Below are 18,057 nucleotides of genomic sequence, written 5' to 3'. Positions count from 1 at the left end.
GTCCTATGCAATCTGGCCCCAGCCAGTGCGCTCTACAATCTTATCTGCTCCCACTTGACCACACAGAGCCTTTCCTCCCAGTGTACCTGCCTCTTTGCTGGGGTCTGCATAAGCTGTCAGTCAGGTGTGTCTCATATCCCTGGGGCACTTCCCAGCGTCCAAGAGGGCGAAGAGCTGGCTCACCAAGGAGCTTAGCTGCTGCCCCATTGATATAACAGAATGGGACACAAGGGGCAGACCTTTGTTTTGGGAGGTCAGCCAGGATAAACAGCGAGGGGACACGGGGACAGGGCCTCACCCCCCAGGGGAGCCCAGGCAGAGGAAAGGATCCTGCACAGAGCCACCATCTGACTCTGCCTTAAAGGGGCGAGGTCGCAGGCAATGGTGCCTTCAGGAAGGTCCCAGGACAAGAGGCAAGAGCTGAGTGCAGGCTTTGAGTAACAGGGACACTGGGAAATCATGTCTGAAACCTTTCCTTGGAAGTCTCAGACGATGGAGCCCAAGGGGGAAAGGCTTTGCTCCTGGGTGTTCACGACAGAACTTTTCACTCCCGAATAGCTCTCCCCAAAAGGAATCCCCACTCTTTACGGCGGTCTCCACAACCCCGAGGTCTCAAGTTTCAGGCTATCATCCCATTCGAATAACCCCCGAGAACAGGCCACATCTTCCTTGTCCCTGCTCTTACTCTGTGTCTAGCACAGTGCCTGGAACACACACATGTATGAGAACGTCCAAGACTCTTTCCAAAACCCCAAACTGGCCTGGGTCTCAAGAAGTGCCCAGTATACCAGCTACAAGGCCAAGTGAGGGGCAAGAAGGGGAACTAGAAGTTGATTGAATTTGATACCCTTAACAGGAGATGAAGGTTGTACCCCCCAGAGGCCACCTGGGGGCCTGGGTGGGTTTGGGGCCATGTGTAGAAAGAAATACCTTGACACAAGGTCGCTGACTTTTGGACCTGAGGCCTGCCTGGCGCCAGGCGGTCCCTTCCTTCTGGGGGTCGGAGTTTGACGCTGGGTAGGATGTGGCAAGCAGGAGCTTCTGCAGCTGTAGGAGAAGCAGAGGGGAGAGGAAATAGGGCTGAGCCACAGCCAGGGGACATGGAGAAGCTCGAGCCCGAACTAGCCCGTCGGGACTAATCATGCCCTGACTCAGGCCATCACGGGACCACAGGACGAACACAGGATGGGCATATAATGACTTGAATACATTCCCTATATATTAAGTACAGAGAGCAGATTGTCTACCAACCCCAAACACACACAAGCATCCCAATAAAATGTAAAATCCTTTTCACAGTTAATTACCTAAGAAGAATATTTGTGACTTTGAGAAACCCAAATGGATCTTGGGAAATATCTGCCCATTGTACTGTTAAATATGATGCATATACTTTACTAGAACTACTCTGTCTGCATCTGCTTGTAACACACACACATACATATGTAATCTGGAAGGTTAGCTACCACAATGATTCTCTGGTGTGGGGTTCCAGCTGATTTCCCTTTTTTTTTGCTTATTCATATTGCTTTATTAAAAACTAATGTCTTAAAAAGGTAATCCTTGCAAATGGTGAAAAACAAATAACACAAATACTAGTGAGTGGACAATTAGAAGCAAGTCTCCCTCATGCCTAAGGTCCCCTTTCTCCCTCCTAAAGGCAACTATTATTTACCCCTTTCTTGTGATTCTATCACGAGGTGGTATTCGATCACACAAGAATATATATGAGGTGTGATCAAAAAATACAGTGACTGTTTAAAGTTTAAAAATGTATTACAGTAAAAGACACTTTGCCATGAATCCCTCTCAAAATACTGCCCCTCGCTTCAAACACACTTATCCCGTCGTCCTTGCCACTTTCTGAAGCAGTTCTGGAAGTCCTCTTTTGTGAGTGTCTACTTCATCCTCCATCATGATAACGCTCCATATCACATCGCTTCTGGTACAGCAATTTCTGTCAAATAAAAACATTACGGTGTGTCCTCATCCACCTTATTCACCGGATCTGGCACCGTGCAACTTCTGGTTCTTCCCCAAAGTCAAAATGACCATGAAAGGAAACATTTTGAATCAATTCAGGACATCGAGGCAGCCACGACAGCGCAACTAAAGACACTCACAAAAGAGAACTCCCAGAACCGCTTCCGAAAGTGGCAAGAATGATGGGATAAGTGTGTTTGAAGCAAAGGGGAGTATTTTGAGGGGGATTAATGGCAATGTGTCTTTTACTGTAATACTTTTTAAAAAACATTCACCGTATTTTTAGATCACATCTCATATGTACATAGCACCTCTAGCCACCCAGCTGTTTCTACACAAGTGGAAGCACACGACACTTAAGTTTGGCTCTTCTAATTTCTCTATAAAAATTGCTGAGACTCTTACATTTCTGCACCCAGAGGCCAGGTGCACAGCGTATCCGAGGGCACCAGGAGCTGAGTACACCTGAAATCCCAGCAGCAATCCTATCACAGCCAAGGTTGAGAATCAGTCGGAAAGTATGATGGGTTTTTGCTATAGCACCGAGCGCTTCCTTGGGGGACGTGCCCCGAGTCATCCCAGCAAGGAGCGCCAAAGGCCCAGGAATCACCTTTTTTGACTCAGGAGTCCCTCTAAGAATACACTAGAAGCTGCTAACGTCAGAAAAACACACGTATGTAGTAGTGGTCCTTAGGGCCCTACCAGTCCATTGGTGGGCTCCGGGATGCACGACTTCAAGAACTGGGCATCTGGATAGCAGCACCTCAAGGCTTTTCAAAAACTCTGTCATATACTGAGGGTGTAGAGGGCAAGTCTGTTTCCTGTCTAAGGCACCGGAAGAAACAACCTATGACCAGCAGGGGTCACTGTGTGCCTCTTGGAGGTTTGGTCCTGCTAGAGCCCTGCACAAAAATGGCACTGAGAATTCCTCTGTTACTACCCTGCCACTATCGATCATGCCAGGACAACTACTTCGCATTTATTGAGCAACTTCTATGGGCCAGGCACTGTTCTACGTGCTGTACGTGTATCACCTACTGTATTCCTCCTAACAGCCTTTGAGATAGGCACTATTGTTGACCCCACTTTATAGATTAGGAAGCTGAGTCAGAGAGGTTAGGGACACACAAGCATTAATTGGTGGGGCTGGGATTCAAACCCAGGAGGTCCGATTCCAGTCTGAAAGAAGGTGGGACCCCTATCAGAAGGAACCACAGCGTGGGACTGAACATACTCGTGTGCAGCACACAATAGGTGCTTACTAACTGGTTCACTCTGCTTTGGGGAACTTAAAAGCGGCAGGACAGATGGAAAGGCAGCCTGGACCAGGCGGCAGAAAACCTGGGTTCTAGTCTCCGCTGGCACCAACTTGCTGTGTAACCACAGGAGAGACCCTCTCCACTCTGAGTCTCCGTTACCCCATTGCTGGGCTTGGGGGGGTCACTAAGGGTCTTTCCAGCTCAAAACTGTCCATGACCCAAAACCCCTCTCCCTAGCTCCAACAGTCTGATTTTGAGTCTCACCAGCCCCCCAGGAGCCACAGCCCTGAGGTGAGGAGCCCAAGACAGGGGAGCATAGCTGGACTTCATACCCCACGACCTCTCAGCTTCCAGTACCCTCAGCCTGTCAAGGACAACTGCTTTGAGCAACTCTTGAAGTCTAGACCCCTTTGAGAACCTGATGAAAACTGAGCCTTCTCCCCAGAAATTACAGAAAGCTGTAATTCCATGTGCACATTCCCACGCTCCACATATACTCACACAGATAGCATTTAACTTTTCCTAGTGGGAGTATAAACCCATCCGAACTCTTTGGAGAGCAATCTGGAAGTATTTGTTTAAACCAAAAAACCATGTATCCAGAGAACCAGGAATTCCATTTCTACAAATTTGTCTACTTACATGTGGCAAAGGCCTGTATCAGGACAGTGACTATAGCATTGCAGCAATAAAGCAGTTGAAACATGAGTATCCATCAACCAGGGGACTGGTTAAATAAACTATGGTATATCCTTACAAAGGAACACTACATAAGCAACAAAAAGGATGAAACAGAGCTACCTGTGTTTGTCTCAAAGTGTTTCCAAAACACACAGTTCACTGAGAAAAGCATGGTTCAGAGTAGTGTATATAAATGCAGGCTCCCTTTTGTAGTTTTAAAAAAAAGGTGGAAAGTCACATAACACATCAGTAACCATGGTAACCTTCGGGGAAGGAAAAATCCATTGTAAGATGGGGAAGGATGGAGGTTTTGCTTTTAACTGTCCACATTTCCTGCTTGAGTTTTTACGGTGTGTATGTGTATATAATCTTTAGGAAAATGTTTGCATGTGATTTCAAGGGTTTACAACACAAGTAAGATCAATCCATGAAATCCCAAAGAGCCTACAGAGTGCAAGTGAAGCCTCCGTGGCTCGTCCAGCTGTACAGGTGGGAAAGGTGAGACCCAGGGAGGCCTTTTATGCCCCATGCAGGCTGTGTGTCATGAATCCCCTTGCCAGTGATGCCTGGAGACTTCTGCAGAGGCTGGAGCTGGTTTCTCTACACCCAACCACCCCTGCAACCAGCCACCACCATCACTTTAGCTGGAAACAGATTCTCACCAGCGACAGCTCATCCACCTCGGGGGCCAGGGCTGGGGGCCTCTCCAGGGAGGGGCTGGGGGGCGCAGATGAGGGGGCAGGCGAAACTGAAGTACAGGATAGTGCGTCTCCACCGTCCAGGGCTGGGAAAGCGGCCAGACCCACGTCATCTTCGGGGATGTCATCCAGGGTCTTGGTGAGCGCAGCCAGGAGGGCCTCATTCTCACTGTCAATTATCTGAAGAGAGGTAGGTGGGTGGAGCAGAGAGGGACACGGTTAGTCAATACCTTGGGCTCATCTGTCTTCACGGCAGAAATGTGCTCTGCACGCGCAGCCGCACACCATCACACCATCACCCTCCTGCCAAACCCTCCCGGATGTTTCCCCATCAGATCCTCGCAGTATTGCTAGGATAGAAGATGCGCAGGGAATGTGTTATCGACTCCAACAATCTCAGAAGTTTACAAGCAGGCAGCAGGTGATGCTGGGAAAGGCCTTGCCATGGGAGTCCCATTCTGGGCTCCGCTGCTCATCGGGGCTGCCTCCTGAGAGACATCTGTCCCCTCCCTCAAGACAGAAGCTCCATGCCACAGCTTCCTTTGTCCAACCCCTGGGACATAGCCCTGAGGCTGGTCCACGTCACTGATGGTAGCAACCCACTGCAGGTCCCAGCCCCTGACCCTGGGGCCCAGGCAGGCAGTGGAAAGGCTGGAAGCTTTATGGTGCGAACATGACAATGACACCCACAGCTACCATTTCCCTGTGGGTTCCCAGGGTTTGCTCGCCTCATTCACTCATGGAGAGGCAGTTGTGTGGTGGTTGAGTTTGGGCTCTGGAGCTGGGTTGAATCCCAGATCCTATACTTGTCAACTGTCGGTCCTTAGGCAAGTTCCTTAGTTTTTTCATCTGTCAAATGGGATAACAACAGTACCTACTTCATAAGGTTACTGTTGAGGACTAAATGAGTTCCCATATGTAAGATGTTTAGAAAATAGTGCCTGGCACATAATAATAAGTACTCATTACTACTACTACTGTGATGACAGTGATGATGGTGGTGGTGGTGGTGGTGGTGGTGGCAGGGGTACTGGCAATTTCTCCCCCATCTCTTCCCTCTCTCCTTTCCCCTAACACATATATATTGAATGGCTACTCTGTGCCTAGTGATGTCCGGGCACCGGTGACACAGCACGCAAGACTGGTACAGCCCCTCATGGAGCTTACACGCCAGTGGAAAAAAAGAGTTAAACAAGGAAACAAGATCATTTCAGAGAGTGCGAAAAGCTGGAAAGGAAATAAAAGGGACCTTTGATGGAGAATAACAACATGGTGAAGATTTGCAGGTTATTTGGGGGGTCAAAGAAGGCTGCTCTGAGCAGCTGAAACTTAAATGCAGGCTGAAAGGTGAGAAGGCACCAGCCAGCAAAGGGTGGAAGAAAGAAGATTCCATCCAGGCAGCGGGAAAAGTGAGCGCAAAGGCCTGGAATAAAGAATTTGGCAGATGAGAGGAACCATAAATATTGCCACAGGTAAACCTCACAACGGTCTCTAAGAGGAGGGTACTATTCTAATCTCTGTTTTGCAGTTGAGGAAACTGAGGCTCGTGGAGGTTGAGCAAGGTGTCCAGAGTCAAACAACAATCCAGGACAAAGGCAGAGCTAACACTGAGCACAACACACACAGATGAACCAAGGCTCTTCCTTCTCTGACGTCTAAGATCTATAACGTGGAGGGTCAGTGAGCATACTGCCGGCTCACCCAGGCACCAGCCCACCAACTCCCACCCTCAGTGGCCCAGGGGCACAGAGACCACACTGCTTCTAGGTGAGGCAGTGAGCGCCTCACTTAGTAAACCCTGGTTGCTGGGCCTGTTCTGGCGGGAGGCACATTCTATCACATGATGCTTCCCCCAGCACTCTTTCCCATCCCAGGTCAAGCTGTTTATCCTTTCTTCAGGAAGTTCATCTGAAATACGCGACTCGTGACGGCCTTTTGGCTACACTAAATCTGTTCCAGGCCTTGCAGCCGGAGCAGCAGCTGAGTAATTCAAAGAGGGGACATGGGGAGAAGAGAACAAGCACATTTGTAATTTTTGGAACAGAGCTAAGAATAAAAAAAAAAAAAAAGGTCAAAAGAAGGTTCTGGTTGGGCCTGACCCAGGCCCTGGGAATGGGGATGCCCAAGGGCAGATGTGGGCCCACAGACTCTGGCTCAAGAATGTAATGGGGCTCATTCGACTGCCCCCCACCCCCGTCCCCACTCAAAGTCCAGAGTCCCCGTGTCCCCAGAGCAATTTGTCAGCCCGATGGGGAGTTAAGATCTTGGAACCTGGGGCTCAGTGACCACTCCTGGAGCTGACCGCGTGGGGCTCTGCCATCACAGGGTGACCTTGGACAAGTCATTTCCCTTTTTTTGAGCCTCTCTGCCTTTTCTGTAAAACGGGAAGCCATGATCCCTGGCCAGCCTCCCTCCCAGGGCTACTAGGAAGGCAAATCCGGAAGTCGTGGCGTACACGCTCCCATGCCGAGCTCAGAGCCTCAAGCATGGGAGGCAGGCGCCCAGGCAGATTTTCTGAGTGGAAAAATGAATCAACCAAACAATGAATTCTGGCCACAGGGAGAGACTGAGATTAGGGTTTCAAAGAATAAATTCTAGAGGGAAGTTATTCATTCGGAAATGAAGTCCTCAGCAGTGGATGGAATGAGAATTCCCTCTTTCACAGAGGGAATAGCCACTGGCCCAGGGATATTATGGACTACCACAAATATCAGCTGGATTCCCTCAGGAATCAAACAGTGACCAGGGATGTTAAACGTGTGACCTCGGTGCCAACTCCCCTGTTCCTTCCACACCAGCATCTTTCTTAACACAGCCCTCCAGGCAACAGCCACCAATCCAGCACAGGTGGCACTCCTAAGGAAACTCACTGGCCATTCTTTTTAGGGTGGGGGAAATGAAGGCCCAGGAAAGAGACGTGTCAAGGTCACACAACACAGCAAGTCAGAGGAGTGCCAAGGGCTCACCGTGTGCCAGGCACCATGCTAAAAGGAATATAAAATGGCAGAGACCTCAAGTAGCACCCAACCAGTTGGCATAAACAAACCAACTACCAAAAGGCCTCCCCACTCTCGTCAGCTCTCCCTGAGCTGCTTCAGCTTGGGAACAGCCAGGTGGGGTTGGAGGCCCTGACCCCACCTGGAAAGAAAAGCCCATCCTGCCCACAGCATCGTCCCGTCGGCACCGCAGGAGAATACATCACAGAGAGCTGTGCCACCCCTCTCCTCTTCCTGGGCCCATTAGCTCAACTCTCCCAGCTCTGCTTGGAAACGGAGTGCAAATTAATGGAGAGTTAATCAGCTGAGGAAAGGATATTAATAGACGCGGCCCCACCCCCAACCTTCCTGAGCTGCTCTTAAGCTAGAGGAAAATGAGTCTTTTAAGAAATCTGATGGAAAATGCTTCATTTTGGGACTAGAGTGGCTTGAAGGAATGACAGAATATTTAGGCTATCAGGGCTGAAAGAATACTCAGAAATCTTCTGCTGTCCAGGGGGCTTACCTGGGGTCCAGGAAACCCAGGTGATCAGTCTCCTGGGAGCTGGTCCACAGATTTCATGAGTCTAAAAAGACCCTGTGACTCCCCACAACAGATTAAGAACCACTGCTTGAATCCATGTTCCTTCCTCATTCCTCACATGGAGAAACTGAGGCCCAACCAAAGGAAGCTACTCGCCCAAGGCCACAGAGCACATTGTAACATAACAACCAAATGCCTTCTTCCTCCAAAAATACTCACTCAGTGCCTGTTGTGGCCCTGGCCCTAGGACTCCGGGCACACAGAGAAATGGAAGGCACTGTCCCTACCTCGGAGGACTTGTCAACCCCGTAACAATAGCTTGTTTCTTGTTTTCCCTTCTCCCAGCCTGTTTCCATAGCAATAGTGCCATTTGACTGTTAGAATGCAGCTCTGACACAAAGTAGCATGTTTCTATGAGTCCCGCTGGACAAACGAGGAAACTGTCCCAGCTAGTGGCAGAGTCCCAGTTCAAGGTTGCAGAATGGGTCATGTCTGATCTTTGGCAGGAAAATATTACAATCAGTTCCTTCATTCAACACATATGATTGCGTCCTTATAATGTGCGAGGGCCCCAAAGATGAATAAAATGCTATTTGTCCTCAAGGAGCTCGAAGTCTAAAGGACACATATAGACAATGTGTATGTACATATGTGCTACACACACACACACACACACACACACACACACACACACACACACTAGAAGCCTAGGAGAGGAAGTAACTGACCAACTGCCTTAGGAGGAGCCAACATGAGAGCTGGGCATTGAAGGATATAGTCATCTGATAAAACGTATTAAGCCCTGAGAAAGTGCTGGGCTCCGTGCAGAGCCCTGGGAATATAATAGTGCACAATGCCACCACAATGGGGACAGTGGAAGAAATCAGGCAGTAATCACATAGTCACGTGCACAGAGGTGTATCAGTCGGTGTGTAGTGGGTGGAGCTGGCCTAGTCTTGGGAGAGCAAGTGGAAGGCACAGGCCATGAAGGGGAGAGGGGCTGGCTGGGCAGAGTTCTGCCACAGTCCTAACCATCTGTGAGGATTCTGCCTCCCTGCTGGGCTGGGAGTGCTGGGGTTGCACCAGGCTGACTTGTATCTGAGACTATTTCATGCACACAGTAGGACCTTGGCAGGGGCTTGCTAGTGGGTCTGGCCAGCCTCTGAGTAGGTGGGGGCCTGTACAGTTTAGTTGGGGATGGTGTCCACACAGAATCTAAACCCCTCACACCCATCAGCCTCCACAACCTGAAAGCATTTTTCAGGAAGTTAGTCCCTTCTGGGGGAGGGAGCAGCACAGCATATGTCTCATTCCTATTGTTCATGTAAAGAATGAAGGTCACCAGTTGGAACCAGCACTAGAGCTTGGCCCTGCAGAGAGGTTGTACAGCAGTGAGGGGTATGGTTCCTGAATTTGAGTCTTCACCTTGACCTTTCCTAGCTGTGTGACCTTGGACAAATTACTTAACCTCTCTGAGTTTTACTTTCCTCACTTGTAAAATGGGTTATTAATAATCCTTTACTTAAAGGTTAGAATAGTCTTGGGGAAAGATCCAAACACCTTACCATGGCCCATGAAACCCTGCATGACTTGGCCCCTGCTTACCTCTCCAACTTTATCTCCTGGCACTTACCCCTTAGCTACTACCTTCCAGCCCTTCTGTTGCCCAACACAGCAAACTTCCCTGCTTCCTGGTTCTGCACTTACTGCTTCCTCCACCTGGAAAGCTCTGTCCCTGCTCTGCGATCTTCATGAGGCTCCTCTTTCTCATCCTTCAGCTGCAGCATCTCCTCCTGAGAGAGGCCTTTCCCGACCACCCAGTTTTTAGGTCCTCTTCTCATCCCAGGTTTATTTCCTTTTGTGTCCCTGTCACACCAGCCACTGTTTGTTTACATTAGCTGATCCAGGCTCAATCTCCCCTCCCGACTGTCCAGTCCGCTGATGAACCCAGTGCCCGACACACAGAGGGAGCTCCATAAATATTTCTCGAAGGAACAATACAACCTTCAAGAGGACGACCTGAGATGCTGCAGGGCAGAGCCGGGCTTTCAGGGGCAGAGAAGGAGACAGCTAGATAGGAGACGGTGCAACTCGGGCAGGCATACCTGGAAGAGCTCCGAGTCATCGGGGCTGTACGGGCTGGCTTCGGTCTCCGAGCTCTCGGCGCACCACTGCAGCTCCCCGAAGCAGGTGGCCGAGTCGAAGTCACTGGCATCCAGCTGGGAGAGGTCGAGCTCCGGAAAGTCAGCGCAGAGTTGCTCGTCTCCGGATCCCACACCCTGAGAAGACAGAAAGGAAGGAGGCTGGTCAGAGCTGAGGGTGGCTACACCCAAACAGGGACACACTCTTACTTATGATGCTGCCAGCCTGGATCTTCAGTCGCCCTTGGCCAAGCCCTGATTTCGCCAAGTGACCAAGAAATGTAAAGATCTGTCCGCCATTGTTGAATCTACCGGGAGCTAACCCAGGCCCTGGCAGTACAATCCTGCCCCTTCTCTTCTGCTCTCCTGCACATGGCTCAAGGCCCTGCCCACGGAGCACCTCTTTTCTCCTACCAGAAATGTTTTGTTGAAAACTTTATTAGAACCTATAAATAGAGAGCTCTTCCTTTATATAACTGCCCCCAGCTGAAAGGGGATTTCTGGAAGGCAACAATTCCTTGACATTAATAATGAAATCACAAAAACAGCAATAATAATGGCTAACCTTATTGAGTGATTACTATGGTGTGAACAAACACCCACGTTCCCAGGGATTTTACAGGAAAGTTTGTAAAGTCTAAAAGGTGGAAGGCCACCCACCTGTACACAACAGGTAAATAAAACTATAATCCCCTGTATCCTGGAATATTATGGTGCTGTTGATAAGCATGAGGCAGAGGCATATGCTCTCTAAGACGTGTTAACTAAAAAACTCAACTGCAGAATATCAGCAGGTAGAATACTATCTTGCATGTGCAGAGAGAAAAATCAGGCCACACCTTTCTCCGCGTACGATAACACATATGCAAATGCACAGGAGAAGGTCTCGAAGGCCATAAAGCCACCTGACAGTGTTGGGTGTGGTACCATGAAGTCACGGAGGACTCTGGTAGCAGCGCTGACGGAACCAGTGCTTCTCAAAGTACGATCCCAGGATTGGCAGTGTCAGCAGCACCTGGGAATGTGTTAGAAAGAATGCAGATTCTCGGGCCTAACCCCAGACTCCCTGAAGCAGAAGACAATCAATTGCTTACCCTGGTCTCCCAAGTTTAACGGTTTCTGCCCTGTCAATTCAGAAATAGCCCGAGTTGGGAAGCTGACACTGAAATAGAATACCACAGGCCCTGGGGTCTGGCAGACATGAATCACGATCCCCACTCAGCAGCTGTGAAACCTGGGGCAAGTCTTTTCATCTCTCTGCAGCTCAACTATCTCATCTGTAAAATGGGACACTACCGCCTGCATCATCCGGTTAAGAGGAAACAAAACAATGTTACAGCTTGGCTCAGGAAGTGCTCAAGAAATGGTAGCTCACAGTAATGACAACAGATTAGAAATAACAATAATAAAAACAACAGCATTTCATGGCAGGCCGAGAGGGGTGGAACTGCCTTATAGAACAAAGAAAAGGGGGGGTGCCTATGTGACACTTAGGAGAAATAGGTTTTGGTCAGGCCTTTTCCTTAATTGTTCCCACTTACTAGGCCTCATAAATTATGAATAAATGTATATTATTAGCTCAACTTGACACAGGAAAAAAGGCTTTTATCTGAATTTAGGTCAAATGTCTTAATTGGCGTTTTGCAAGAATCCTGTATGCATGAATAGCACCAGGGCCAGCTTCTCTCAGGTGACCTGCTCTCAGGCCAAAGAGCGTGGTGCTCAGTGAGTCAGTCTCCAGAGACACCCCCAACCCCCATACCCTCCATCTGCCCAGTCTTTCTCCAACCCACACATATTCAACAACCACAAAGACTGAGCACCCTGTCACTCTTGAGTCCCGCCAACACCCTGGCCACTAGTCACCACCACTCAACTGCCATGGCCACCAGGAGACAAGTGGGTTCTCAGCCGCCTCGTGGGGGCTTCCTTCTCCTCCTTGCCCAGTGGGACTGTGGGGCTGTATCAGTCTTGCTTGCTCTAGATGGATGACTGGTCTATTTCTGGTTTGGGGTATTCCGAACAAGTCTGCAATATTTGTGTATAAGTCTTTGTGTGGACATGTTTTTATTTCTCTTGGGGAAATATCTAGGAGTAGAATCGGTAGGCCATATGGTAAGTGTATGTGCAGCTTTATAAATACTACCAAATTGTCCTCCAAAGTGGCTGTACCACTGTACACGCCCATCAGCTGTGTGAGGCGTTCCAATTGCTCCACACCCTCACCAACACTTGGTATTGTCACTCATTTTAATTTTAGCCACACTAGCGGGTGCACTCCAGCCTTTATTAAATGCTATGAGCCAGGCACAGTGACATATAAGACTCAGTTCATTCCTTCACGAGTTGACACCTTAGTGGGGGAAGAAAACACATCAATATTTTATTATAGATGGTGTTAGTGCTCCGAAGGAAACAAACCAGGTGCACTGATGGAGGATAACAGAGGGAGAGGAATCTATCTTAGTGGGGTTCAGGAAAGGCTTCCTAGAAGAGCTGACATCTAAGTTGAGACTTGAAGGTGGAGCCAGGTGAAGAAAGACATAGGAGAAAGGCTGAGGGCCCAGCAAAGGCAAAGGCCCAAGTGTGGACCAAGCCCAGAGCACGAGGCACTGACTGAAGGTCAGTGAGGTTGCAGCTGGGTGAGCTGGAGGGAGGAGGGCAGATGCCTTCAGAGGCAGGTGGAGGCAGATCCAGACAGGGATTGTAAGGGATTGGGGTTTAGTCCAAGTATGATGTGGGCGGGGCCAGCATAGCAGGCAGATGGGTTAGGCCGGTGTGGCATCCAGGAGAAGTAGGCAGTGGGACGGGGAGACATCACTCGGACACACCCGAGGGCCTGTGGCGCAGGAGGGAGGGCCAAAGCAGAGACACAAAGGCGCTGGGCAGCTGGGGCCTCCCTGGCCAGCAAAGCCCCCAGCAATATGCTTTGTGGGGAGTTCTTTCTATATGTTCCTGATCCCTCCCATCCCAGTAACTCACAGCAGCTTACTCTGTAGGACTTGCTTCTTGAGGCTTAGAAAGAACTTTATAATCAGAGTCCTAGAATCCCAGAGCAGCCAGAACCAGCAGCCCTGATAGGCTGTCGAGGCAAATGATTGTGGACAATTTGGGAGTCAGAGGGCTCTTCAAGAACCAGATAAAAGCTGTGGGTAGCTTTTATACTCCATAAAATATGTGTGCACAATGCATACGTGTTCAAGGAACTCATACTTAACTTCTAGGCCCTCAGAGATGCAGCTTACGATCACTTGACTGGGTCGGTCTACCTCTTTTCACTTTGCAGATATGGAAACTCTGGCCCAAGGAGGTTAATGGCTTCGCCCAGGGTCGTCCAGTGAGTGTCCTTCCCTTGAAAACCATACCACCTCCTTTACAAACGCCCATAAAATGGCCATGACTACTGCACTTATTGATTACCCCTCGCAGCTCGACACACTCAAAGTGTACCCAGGACATAAAAATAAAGAAACCTCAGCTCCACGGCCTTCTCAACTGGGGCGGCCACTCTGGCTAAAAACCTTTAAGCACTGCATTAATGGTGATTCCTCTGGCCTTCTCCATACTTAGAGAGGCTTTTGAAGGGGTGTCTCAGGTGACCCAGTTCTCTTTGAAAGGTCTGACTTACAGCCTTCTTGTTCTGTCCCAGCTGCCCCCTGCAGGCCCCGCCAGGAAAGCTGGGAGGTGACAGCACAGGCCCGAGCCACTGCTGTCATTGAGCGCTTACTATATGCCAAGGAGCACGCTAAATGCCTTACATGCTTCTTCTCATCAGATTCTTAAAACAACCCTACAGGGCCGGTGTCACTGTCCCCATGTGACTAATCAGGAAACCCAAGAGATCGAGTCACTTGTATTAGTTTGCCAGGGCTGCTGTAACAAAGCACCACAGACGGAGTGGCTTAAACAACAGAAATGTACTGCCGCACAGCCCCGGAGGCCAGAAGCCAGAGATCAAGCTGTGGGCAGGGTTGGCTCCTTCTGAGGCCTCTTGTTGGCTTGTGGGTGGCTGTCTTCTCCCTCCAGCTCTTCACATGTCTTTCCTCTAGGCATGTCCGTCTCTGTGTCCAAATTTCCCCTTTTGATAAGGACCCCATTCATATTGAGTTAGGGCCCACCCTAATGACCTCGTTTTTACTTGACTACCTATTTAGAGACCCTATCTTCAGATAAGGTGACATTCTGAGGCCCTGGGGGTTAAGACTCCAAAATATCTTTTTTTTTTTTTTTTGGGCGGACACAATTCAACCCGTAGCACCCAGGGACCCAGAAAAGTGAAGTTGAGATTCAAACTCGTCTCTTGACTCCCTACAAAGCCTGTGCCATCATCTGATATCCTGCTTCTGAAAGTGAGAAGGAAGAGTCAAGACCATTTATTCCCATTTACAGATGGGGAGACGGAGTTTTAGGCATGGGCTGAGAAAGACCCAAGTCACATGCTAAGTTCACGGGTGAACAGGGACAGGCCTGGGGCCAGATGTGCTGTGTCGTTCAACCGCCATGTGTGGATGGCTCCTCAGTCCCCCACCACATCTGCTCACACCCTACCTGTGGGCCCGTCCCCCTTTCTGGTTGCTGAGCCTTCCTTACCCATTCTTGCAGCAACACCACACCCCGATCTGAAAGGACTGGGGCAGCCCCAAGCCAGCAAGATAATTGCCCCTGGCAGTGGATTTGTGGTGTCTCATCCAGATTCACATAAGTGGTTTCATTGGAAGCCTGTATATCTTGGTGGAAATCGATTCCCTGCTTAAGAAAGAATGCATCTTCAGGAAAAATGGGTGGCTCCACTTTCCTGACTGCAATCGGCCAATAGCCTCGTTTAGTGCCTGGCCCAGAGCACATTTTCCGAGTTCCTGAGTGGAAAGAAGCAAGAGGGGGAGGAGGGGTGGCTGCAGTGACAGAGCTTGGGTTCTGGGTCTGTCCCTACTCACTATGCATCCATCCTTCAGTGAGTCACCTCCCCTTTCGGGTTCTCATTGACCCTCTAAGAAAGAGAACATCAAACAGACAGGCCCTATGGATCCCTCTTACTCAAGCATTGGATACAATTCTGTACTTACCTAGTTGCTGAGATCCACATAAGCTTGGGGAAAATATTTAGGTAAAATTCAGCATTTAATGAATAAATAATTTACAGCAGGGGAGACAAAAGTACAGAGAGAAGGACTGTCTTGAAATGGAAAGAGGCCTAGACAAGGAGGGCAAAGGGCTAGGCCCTGGCTTTGCTACTAACACTAATCCTTTGCGGTCAGGACATAACTTTTGCTGCCTAGGTTTCCATTGACAAAATGGAGAGACTAGAAAGTACCCTACCTCACAGGGTTCTTATAAAGTAACATAGGTTGGGAGCCTAACATAAATGATGGTTACAGATACAGCACTTACAGTTCTCATTCAAGAGACATTCACAGCTACGGTTTCATTGGTACCTTCCCAAGAAGCAGGAAGTAATCAATGGTCAGCATCCCCCTTTGACTGATGGGAAAACAACAGCTAGCAGAGGTTCAATGCTTCTCAAATTTGTCTTTTGATCCTTCCCCTCAGTCCTAAACCTACTGGCTCTCTCCTCCTGTGTTCCTTCAACCGGCACCAGCCCCTGCTCCCAATGTTATTATCACTCGTGGTTTCTGTTGAAAGAATGATCTTACCCTACCAGCCATACCACACCGGCTCTCTGTGGGCCTGCCTGGGATGGAGGGGAGCAGGGCTGCCACCCAAGCCTGACAGACTTCTTGACTGCCACCTTGGACACCCTAAGTACTGCCCAACCACCAGCTTGGAGACTCTTCCACTGACAAGACGTCTAAGGCAAGTTTTCTCTTTTAAACTGCTGCAGGAATGCCCAGCTTGATCGTGAGATCTGCTAGGGTGGCAGGTACTGGTACTGGGGTCACCTTTCCTGTCTCCCTAACCACGGCTATCACTAACTGATCACACCTCTACTTCCTGCTCAATACAGAGCCTTAGTAGCCACTACTAATCAATTAGAACGGGCCTGGTTTAGACCTGTGGCCTTCCTTCTAGAAAGGCAGTGAGGTAAGCATTCACGATGACCCCACAAAGCCATTTCACCATACAAATGTTTCTTCTCTTCTCTCATCTCTGCTAATTTGGCTAGTCCCTCACCTATTCCTTCCCCTTCTTAATTGTGACAACCCACTGATTTTCCTTGGGTAAGCCACCCCTCTCCTCCATCTAGGAGGACCTAGCACACTCTGGCTAATTAACAGGCGTCATCCAGTGACCACAACAACTGGTTTCACTGGTTCAGGGGTGGTTGGAGTGAACACCAAGAATTTGCTGGGACATCTGGACAAGGGGCTCAGCTGGTTGACTTTAATTCTGGAGAGGCTAGCAGCCGTCTTTGTCACTATTTGGGAAGAGGCTGTCTGTCTAAGGATGAAGCGAGCACAGGGAATGTGGAAGCAAGAAGCAGAGAGAGATAAATTACCCAGACAAAAAAAACACCAATTCGAACATGTGGATCCAGCTGTGCCTGAAGCCAATCTATTCCCCGTACTCCACAGTTTTGTGAGCGAGTAAGTTTCCTTTCTAGATTATATGCCAGTTGGAGTTTCTGTCACTTAGCAGTGAAAAAGTTATGACTAATTCATCTCTTACATTAAAAAAAAAAAAATCAAACCTTCCCATTGTTTTTTAAATTAGTTCAAAACTCCTAAAGAAGCTTCTAGGAGAACAGTAGGAAGAGTAATTAGTCTTAGTTCCCACAGGAATATTACAGCATCCTCTGAAATAAGACTTGGGAGCCCACAAACACAAAGTTAAGCTCCACAAAGAATAAGTAGAAAACGGAAGGGCTCTGAGCCCAGCTTATAAAAACAAAACACCCCTGAACTTAGAGATAAACCAGACCATTGAAAGGATCTCCCAACAAAACACTCACAGCTAAACATCTCAACCTGGCATGCAAGGCCCTTTCCATGCGGAAGCACGTGGCCCCAGGCCTGCTGAGCACAACTTGACGTGGGCCCCAAGCCTCAGCCATGCAGCTGCCTGCTCAGGGCTTCGTGAAAGGCGACCTGACAGAAGGTCACCGGGTCTGGTCAGAGTGGGTTCTCCAGCCCAGAGAGCAAAACGTGGTCCAGTGCTCAGAACTGGGCTGCCAGGCCAGACCAGACCCAGCCAACCAGGGAGGACAACCAGGTCATCACCAGTGACCTGGGAAGGCAGCAATGCATGGAGCACAGGACAACTGAGAGAATTACAGCAAACCAGCCTCCACCTAACCAACCAGCCAGGTTTTTACCAACACTCTCCGTCTGCTCCTATAAAGACGCCCATGGTGCTCAGAGCCTCGGAGGAGACGGAGACCCTCTAGGTCATCTACACGTCTATTCCCACCAGCTGGGTTGTTTGTTTACTGGGAGTCAGTTGTGTTTCTTCCCAAACCCATTGCTTACTATAATTACAAAATTTAACTAAAGATTCATAAACAGAAAATATGAATACAAAAGAAGCGATTTCAACTAAGTGGAAAGCTGTGGAAGGATTCAATAAAGGTGAGTTGTTTAAAAAGAAAAAAAAAACCCCTGCTGTCAAATTATGTGTCAGTGAGATAATAGTAAAAGAGAAACTGGCAAGAATCTGGAATGATTCTGCACTGAGATTGCTTGACAAGAGCCTAAACTCTTGATCCCACAGGATGAATCCCCACTCTGGAACTAGGAGCTATGCAGAGAGATGACCTGGAATTTCAGCGCCAGCACCACAAGCAGTCCGACGGCAAAAGGCTGGCAAACATGAGTGGACGTG

The 18,057-nt window shown here is 49.1% G+C and overlaps 1 protein-coding gene across 1 annotated transcript in view; it reads right to left on the bottom strand.

The window, feature by feature from the left end:
- PPARGC1B (PPARG coactivator 1 beta) overlaps positions 1 to 18,057 on the bottom strand; it is a 95,951-nt gene that overhangs the window by 15,246 nt on the left and 62,648 nt on the right. Inside the window, exons 2-4 of the mRNA XM_019734379.3 lie at positions 10,246 to 10,419; positions 4,586 to 4,801; positions 931 to 1,047 (exon numbers count right to left, since the gene is read on the bottom strand). Of these exons, the coding sequence (XP_019589938.3) occupies positions 931 to 1,047; positions 4,586 to 4,801; positions 10,246 to 10,419 (507 nt within the window). The remainder of the gene's footprint in view (positions 1 to 930; positions 1,048 to 4,585; positions 4,802 to 10,245; positions 10,420 to 18,057) is intronic.

The sequence above is a fragment of the Rhinolophus sinicus genome, chromosome 5, assembly GCF_057876585.1.
Source record: "Rhinolophus sinicus isolate RSI-liver-muscle chromosome 5, RSI-T2T, whole genome shotgun sequence".
Taxonomy (NCBI): Eukaryota; Metazoa; Chordata; class Mammalia; order Chiroptera; family Rhinolophidae; genus Rhinolophus; species Rhinolophus sinicus.
Note: the sequence above shows the minus strand (reverse complement) of the source record. Positions and strands in the feature narration are given on the sequence as shown.